Source organism: Syngnathus typhle, linkage group LG12 (assembly GCF_033458585.1).
Source record: "Syngnathus typhle isolate RoL2023-S1 ecotype Sweden linkage group LG12, RoL_Styp_1.0, whole genome shotgun sequence".
Classification (NCBI taxonomy): Eukaryota; Metazoa; Chordata; class Actinopteri; order Syngnathiformes; family Syngnathidae; genus Syngnathus; species Syngnathus typhle.
In genome coordinates, this window is record NC_083749.1 from 509,494 (window position 1) to 517,629 (window position 8,136).

Below are 8,136 nucleotides of genomic sequence, written 5' to 3' on the forward strand. Positions count from 1 at the left end.
CCAATTTCGTTGCTACTGCAGAGCAGTGCAACGTCTCACCAGTGGAAACAAGGGAAATAGTAAATATGTTGCTTGTTTTCAGCCGTAGCCAGGGGGCGGGAGCTTTCGCTCGTCGGGAATGATATGCTCGAAAAACGTTTGCCAGTGCCGCTAATGAAAAACAAGCCCGGCGGTGCAAAACAGCAGCGCTTCTGCTCACGTAGCAAATGATGGAGGATTTTTTTTTTCTTCCAGAGAAAATATGATCTGCTGCAAATTTGGACTGATATAGCTGTTGCTTTTGTATGAAATGGAGAAAGAAGAAGAAAAAAAAAAAGGAAAAGAGTGCTTGGCTTAACATGGCGGGGAACTTTCTAGTCAGACAACAATGTACTACAACATGGAGCTAATTGTTTGGAAGCTATGCTAACAATTGAAACGCTAGCGAGAAAGGAGTAAAAAAAGCTTCCATCCCCGAGTGCTCTTGAAATAAGGACACACAAACATCAACGATTGATTTTTTCATGATGAGGAAATGTCGGCCGGAGAGAGACGAGCCCGTTTGTCTTTGCGATTCAATAAGACGGTGGCGATAAATACCTCGCCCGTGTCGTCTTTTCACGCACCATTTCATTTGCTAGCTCTCTCCCCCCCGAAGCGACTCACCGCTCCGTTCACGGTCGCAGCCGACGACAATCGAAGCAAGGCCGCAAATACAATCGGGGTTCGTTTGAGGCGGCCCGTCCCAAAATGTCCGCTTCTAAGAAAAATTGCCAACTTCCTGTTCAATTTTTGAGAGCCTTCTAATTCACAGCAAAATTCTCATGAGACTTCTTCACGTATCCCGTAGTGGTAAACACCTCAACTGAATTTGGCGTCCATAAGCAGTTTCGAAACTGGGGTCAGGGTTTTATTTATTCCTTTTTCTCCCGAGGGTGCTAGCAAATGAGTTTCAAAACATGTCTGGGCTATACCTACATGCATTTCCCCGTTTTGGTTAGATGCCGATCACGCCGAGAGCCGCTCATGATGAGTCTTAGTTCATTGAGATTGGCTATCTGTTAAGCGATGATGGCGTTCACCGGTGGGAAATTGCTCCATTTGGAGCGAGAGGCGAAGCAATCGTGCGGCGCTTGGAAAGAACGTTAAAGAGCAAAAGGCGGCTCAATCAAAGCCTCTCTGCCAGTTGGACTCCCGATGATGACAAAAAGAGCCGCTATTCAGCAAACAGCGGGGCGGACGCCAAAGTCCGCACTCAACAGATGCTCTGGCGCAGCGCCCAAGTATTCTTCTCTGTTCTCCCGCCTGATTCCGCCACAATTGTCCTGCGAAAACACAAAGCCCCGTTCTTTTTCTGCTCCAGATCCGGATCCAGCCACACGACCGTAGCTCCATTACACTGATCTTTCATGATTCGCTGGATCCGAAAGGCTAATTAATTCCCTTATTAGCTAGCGTCGTGTTTTTACCTCCGTTCCAAAAACTCGAATTAACGATTGCAATTACGCAATGCGGTCATCCGCATAGTAAAAAAAATAAAATAAAAATGCGCTCAAAAGCATGCAGTGTAATAATAATATGTTGCTTTAGTTTGCTAATTTTATAATTAGTAATAATTACGTTTTTGATGTGAGGTCTGAACCAGCTAAGCTAACAAGGCTGAACGTGTCCCGGCTTTTTCGGAATTTCAAAATATTATTTCAACTCGGGTGGATTTCAAGATTTCCTCTGTAAGATTATTTTTCACAAAACAAAAAAGCTACTTGAAGCAATGACGTAACTATTGTGATTGATCTTCTTTTAGATTTCTACTTGATGCCTTTGTGGTGTCACCGGCCTTCTTTCCAAGTCATGTGACTGACTGACAAGCACGTTATTACCACTGCCACAACTCAACACGGTACACGGTAGAAGTCGCGCGGTCGACAAATGCATTCGACCGCCTGTCATTCGACGAGTGCTTTAATGCGGACTCTTTCCATTTCAGCGTTTTGCCGGAGAGGCGTTTTGAGTGTCACGTAATTTGCGAGCCGACTCGGCGGATTGATGCTCGCCTGGAGCGTCGGGGCTTTTGTTAAGCTCGGCGAATGATCGCGTTGCGGGTACATAAATACAGCGATGGGCGGCATCGGGCCTTGATTTGCGCTCGTGATGCGGACGCTCGGCTTCCAAATCAACAAACGGCAAACACTTTATTAGGTGCGCCTCCGCCACCTTGCAAGACACCATTAAAAAAACGAGTCCTTTGTGGACGGCGGTGGAAATGGAAATCGATTTTTCATAAATCGGTACTACGCGACTTTTTACTTGAATTCCATCCATTTGATAAAACGCCGACCGCTATGTGTCCAGTGTACCTAGATTTTACGAGCAATGAGGACGTACGCCTTGAAATGTTGGTGTGCGGGCGTGCTATCGATTTCAAGGCGGCTTAGCACTTTTAGTGCTTTGGAAAAGTTAGGATTTGTTCAGAGTGCTATTGATTGCTTCCAAACTGATGGGCGACTCTTGCGAGATACTTCTCGGCTGTACCGCGTGTATAATCGTCTTCTCGGAGGCCCCGGCTGCTTTTTCTTTCCCTTAATTGGGATTTGGAAACAGACTTTTCACCATTGCTGTGTTGGAGAGAGAGCGCATGAAGGCTACCCTGGCGATAGAGCGGAGAGCGCCGGCACAATTGTTGCGGGACAATGGCGCAATCGTCAAAGAGTCAGCGACTTGAGAGCACGACGGGGGCGATGCAATTGTAAACAGTAAGAGGAGGGACGTAGAGCGAATGGCGCCAATTCATATGAACGGGATTAGTCATCAATTAAGAATTCAGTGGCTAGTGTAGGCTAAGCCTAACCTTAATTTTGGTAGGCTAGGTAAAATCAAAGTTAACACTAAAAAAACCCACATTGACCTGAATGAGGCTCGTTTAGCTTCATGCTAACAAACAATGCAAAACGCCATAGATAGGCTAGCAGGGGTGTGTGAATCTTTTGAGTACACGCACCGTAACGGTAATCACAGTCAGGACTACAAATGACATAATAATTAATCGAGTCACTCACAGTAGTTGTGATAGTCTTGATGACTGTACCATACTGCCCCCGGTGGCCAGGTTGCACACCGGAGGTTTTGAATTCTTTATATTTCATAATAGAGACAATCCAACAGTACGTCGTCAAATAATACGAAAAAGAAGTGTGCGAGGGGAAATGAAGAGCAAAGCGCAAGCGGCTCATCTGGCGGCGTTCCCTATCGCCGTGTGATCGGAGGCGAGCGTTTGGGGGTGCTGGGACATATTTTCCCCTTTAATCCTCGCAGTGGAGCCACTCGGCGTATTAGTCTCATTTAGTCATTCGCGCTTGCGCTTCATCTCAATGGCTGCCTGCTCTTTCCCTTCTTTCTTCCCTCAAGTAAATATTGCAGCAAAGACAACATGCTACCAGAACAAAAATGGCCGCCGCAGCAACATGTGTCACAGCGTCACTGACAACTACTTGTTCCACTAAAATGGCCGACATCTTGCCACCAAAAAAAAAAAAAGCTACGTACACTCAGGTATGAGAAATCAACATTTTTGACAGTTATTTTTGCCACACGAGTGCCATCTTGTATTCTGATGACATAATAACACTGTGTTGTATATTGGAGCTATTTTGCAGCGTGTTGATTTTTCTTTGCTCATTTAAAGCCATTCAGACGACACTCCGAACAGCAAACGACATTTGCGCATCATTTCCTGCACGCCCATTGATCGCCGCCTCCGGAGAAGTATCACGCTTACCCCGGACGTCATACGTGACAAATTACCTCTTACGTATCGAGTCAATATGAATTGAGAGCAGTTCAGGATGCCTCCAAATGACTCACCGGCTCTCCTTTTGATGAGGAGGCGGGCGGATCTCATCGGAAAACTTGTCAGACTTTGCCAAAATGCCACATGGAATCATTAGCTCGCAAAGTAGAAGTGACAGGTTATTGAAAAAACCTGTGAATACCTGTGTGGGAAATGCGCCCCCTAGAGGTTAAGAGCAGCACTGGCGTGACATCAGTGCAATGTGGTTGGACAAGACAGGTAAAGGCTGTGATCTTGCTGGAATTCTTCCGAATTCACACAAACAGAATACTGGCAGCGCACATTTGCACCGAGGGGTTGGGCGGCTAGTGGAATATCGATTAGGAAGGGATGAATAATTCCGTTGATTCTCAGCACCTGCATGGCTGGAATTCTCAATTTGCTCACTGCATCCCCACAATGACGAGGAGGAGGCGCCTTGTGCAGGCGGATGCGTTCAGAATGGGGGAAAAGTGAATCAGTGTCTTGAAATCGGAGCCTGGCAGCCCCTTGTGACATGACCGTGACCTTGTGTATATATAATGTAGAGAAAAAAATATCAAAATGGGGGGGGGGGGGGGGGGGATATTTAATGCCAAGTGTAGAAGCACTTAAAACCACATCTAAAGTTACTCCATTAAAACAAATATATGTAATTTAATACCATGCAGTTAAATTGTATTTTCGTATATTTAAAAACGCGCATATCTAATTGCGGCGATATATCGACCGGGCACCTCGCCTCCAAACCGGGGAGCGCGGGTGCCGCCAACCGGGGATAGAATGGATGAATGGAGGAGGTTGGCTGAGAACGATCTCCGCACTTTTTACCACCAGCATACGCGCGATACCCGCGCGCGCACGCACACTTCATCCATATCGCGTGCACGCACGCACACGCACTTCATCCATATCGCGTCCACTCACCTGGTTCTTGTGGCGAGTCCCGTCTTCGAGTTCTGAAGAGGTGTCCATGCTTCCCCCATCGGCCGGTCAGCGTCCCGCGGAGAATGTGCGCATTACATCCACCGACGCCAACACATCCAAGCCGAGCAAGTCCCGCGAACCGAGCAGCCTTTACTCCATTTGCGTGGAACTTCGTAGTCGGCTTCTGCTGCAAAATGCTGTACTGCTGCTTCGGATTATTCCGCAGGGAATGTTCTGCCCCCCAAAAAAGAAAAAAACGCACACAATTCCCACTCAGAAAAAGTCTTTTACTCCATGACAAAAATCAATCTTATGTTCCAGTTGCGTGGTTTCTCAGCTAAAGTCCGCGGACGCTCCTTCCTCTCTGCAACATCCACGCAGGCTCTGGTTCCGAGCAAAAGAGAGCGAGCCAAGTGCGCGCTCCTCGCTTGCGCTAGTGCGCACCCGCCCGCCTGTCAATCAACGAGCGCCCGCCCACCCCTCCACGAGAAACATCATAGCGCACTGACACCAAGTAAGTGGCAATGAATAAACGCCGGAGCATAAGGAAGGAGGAAGATGATGATGATGATGATGATGATGATGATGATGAGCTGTCATCATCTGTATCATACGTTAACGGAGATGCCTACAGGAGGAGACGGGAGGAGGTGGCGGCGTCGTCTGGGACGTCACAACAAGCACCTTAAGGGTGTTGTTTTTTTTTTCTTGCCGTGGCAAAGTCCACAAGAACATTTGAAGCGGCTACTATGTCGCCTGTCTGTTTCACACTTGCCTGTATCTCGCAATGTGTCCCTTTCCGCACCTCCCACGTCACAGTTCTGGTGCGCTCGCTCAATTGGGAAACAAAACCAAGTGTATTAAGTGTATTACGGTGGATGTTATTAGGCCCAGAGTGACTAATCAGGACAATCTGGCTGATTTCCGCTGGGCCAGGCTGCAATCTTCAGACTGCTATTTTTTTTTCACAGGCCTCATATTTCCTTTCAAATATATAAAAAAAAAAATTTTGTTTGTTATACATATTATTTAGGGGAATCATGAAGGAAAAGGGGAAAAAAAAAAAAAAAAAAGGCAGCTTAAAGTGATGGGAAGGCGGCGCAAGAAGCGGCAGCCGGAAGACGCCAAATCGCATTTGGAGAGGCGAAAAATAAACAACAAATTCTATGTCAAAGAAAGAAAAAAGCCAGACTGCAGTGAAACACCGCAAACAAAGACTTTACATATATATATATATTTTGTTTTTTATCGCAACTGAGGTGACGCCCCATTCTTTTGCACGCCCATGGGGCATGCGGGGCTCATGGGAAAAGGCAAAGCGTGCACTAAAAATGGCAGGCAAAGCGCACAGATGTTCAATTTGCCAACGTTGGCTTGGGGATGGGGGAGTGGAAGTGAAATATTACAATAACAATAATAATAGGAATGACTTGAAAGGCGGGAAATAGCCGGCGGGTCTCGTGGACGCCTCCTTCGCAGCGGCGAAGAGCATCCATCTCCAACGTGCGCCCACTTCTGGCGGGAAAATATCATTCTTAAAAAAGAAAGTTTCTCCGAGGATGAGCGCTTGCTTTATCTCAACGATTGCAGCCTGCTGTTGTTGGAGATGTGGCCTCATCTCTCTCCCTCCCTCCCACCTTTGGCTTGTTTTGTTTTTTTTCCTCCACGCATGGCAGGCTGGCTCGCCCTTCCTCAAAATGCCACGGCGGTTGATAGTTTGCAAAAAAAAAAAACAGACAAGATTCTTTTTTCTCAGAAGCACAATACAAAGAACCGGCTGCAATTAAGGCACCAGTAAAAGTTCTTTTTTTCCCTTTCATGTTCCTCTCCCTTGAGGCAGTGACTTTTACAGAGAAAATGTCTTCTTGTACTCCTTAAATCAAGTCGGAAGAGAAAAAAGTGGTCAGACGGAGCGCGAATGGCTACGACCGAGTCTTGTGAGACGATTGCGTCACGCGTGACGCAAATGAAAGAAAATGAAACCTTAACATTGAGGCCATTTCTGCATTTTAATTGAAATCTAGTTCCCGAAATTCCAATGGCTAAAAGTGCATCTGTAAAAATAAAGGCCTCCCTCCCTCCCTCCTAGTCCTGTTCCCTATCCGACAAGACTTTTGATGGGCTTCCCTGGGCCTTGAAGGACTCTCCAATGTTTGCCGACGGGCTCATCTTTCGAGCGGTGTGCAATTATCTGCAGGGCCTCCTCCAGGGCGACACTCGCTGGGGATAAAGGAGGGCTGGGGGTGGGGGCCAACCACTTCCTGCTTCGGTTACGACTTCAACAAGATTACGTCTAATGGGATCCCAGCGGAAGGAATATAAGTTGGCCTTAATGTTCCATTTTGTGTCCGATCCGCAACCTCTCCGGCGGATTGGGATTTAGGCAGGTAGCTAATCCCAATTCTTATTATTAAATCATTACCGGAACTTTTAACCGTAATGTGCGCTTTGTTACGCTTCCTAGCTAAGCTAGCATCTTGGGTTTTACACAACAGGTCTAAGAGGGATATTTTCATTAAGTGGTTTTTTTTAAGTACCGTATTTTCCGGACTATAAGGCGCACCTAAAAACCTAAAATCTTCTCAAAAGCCGACAGTGCACCTTATAGTCCAGTGCGCCTTATATATGGACTAAATTCCTAAATTCAAACTGGCCCGAAGCATTGTGTCATGAAATCAAGCATAAGTGGCCTGCTGAAGACTATGAATCATGAATCAAAAAGACTATGGATCATTATTTTGTGATTATAAAGTCATTTGTTGCATCTGAAGTTGAAATAAAAAAGATAAAATGGAGAATCATTTGATTTGGATTCAAAATCTGACATGATGCATTAATGGTGCACCTTATAGTCCGGTGCGCCTTATATAAGGACAACGTCTTAAAATGGGCCATTCATTGAAGGTGCGCCTTATAGTCCGGTGCGCCTTATAGTCCGGAAAATACGGTAGTTCCGGCCAACATTTAATATTTGACGTAAATGAGTCTTGCAAATGGCTCACCCCAACCCAGTTTAGCGGCCTCTCCAAAAATCTTAATTGTATCACTCCAACCTTTTAGTGGAGTCATTCGTCAACGGCGGACTTCCCATCCCTTGCATCGCGGTCGAGCTCGTTTCGACGGCAGCCTCGGGCTGTTTACATCTGAGAAAAATAAATATTCCGAAACGATGAACGTGCGCTAAGTCAACCCAGGGGGAGGGGGCTGTTTTGTCACCGTCTCGTTCCAAAACAACGATTTCATCACTCTCCTCCCAGTCGCATTCGGGTGCACCCGTTGACCGCGCCCGCCTGTAATACAGGAATTCCAAAGGACGGAATGAAAATGGACCACCTTGCCCGGTGCACTCCCAGCAGCCGAGGAGAATGAAAATGACCCGTCTTAAATTGTAAAAATCAAAGTTT

General features: G+C 46.5%; 1 protein-coding gene and 1 long non-coding RNA gene across 3 annotated transcripts in view; one reads left to right on the forward strand and one right to left on the reverse strand.

The window, feature by feature from the left end:
- fibcd1b (fibrinogen C domain containing 1b) overlaps positions 1-5,191 on the reverse strand; it is a 39,999-nt gene extending 34,808 nt beyond the window's left edge. Inside the window, exon 1 of one of the 2 annotated variants that reach the window (XM_061293032.1) lies at positions 4,733-5,191. In XM_061293032.1, coding sequence (XP_061149016.1) covers positions 4,733-4,780 — 48 coding nt within the window. In that variant the 5' untranslated portion in view covers positions 4,781-5,191. The remainder of the gene's footprint in view (positions 1-4,732) is intronic. The other variant, XM_061293033.1, reaches the window with a different exon arrangement.
- LOC133163343 (uncharacterized) overlaps positions 1-5,308 on the forward strand; it is a 53,253-nt gene extending 47,945 nt beyond the window's left edge. Inside the window, exon 3 of the long non-coding RNA XR_009716366.1 lies at positions 5,054-5,308. This is a non-coding gene — a long non-coding RNA (uncharacterized LOC133163343). The remainder of the gene's footprint in view (positions 1-5,053) is intronic.
- The last annotated feature ends 2,828 nt before the right edge of the window (positions 5,309-8,136 follow it).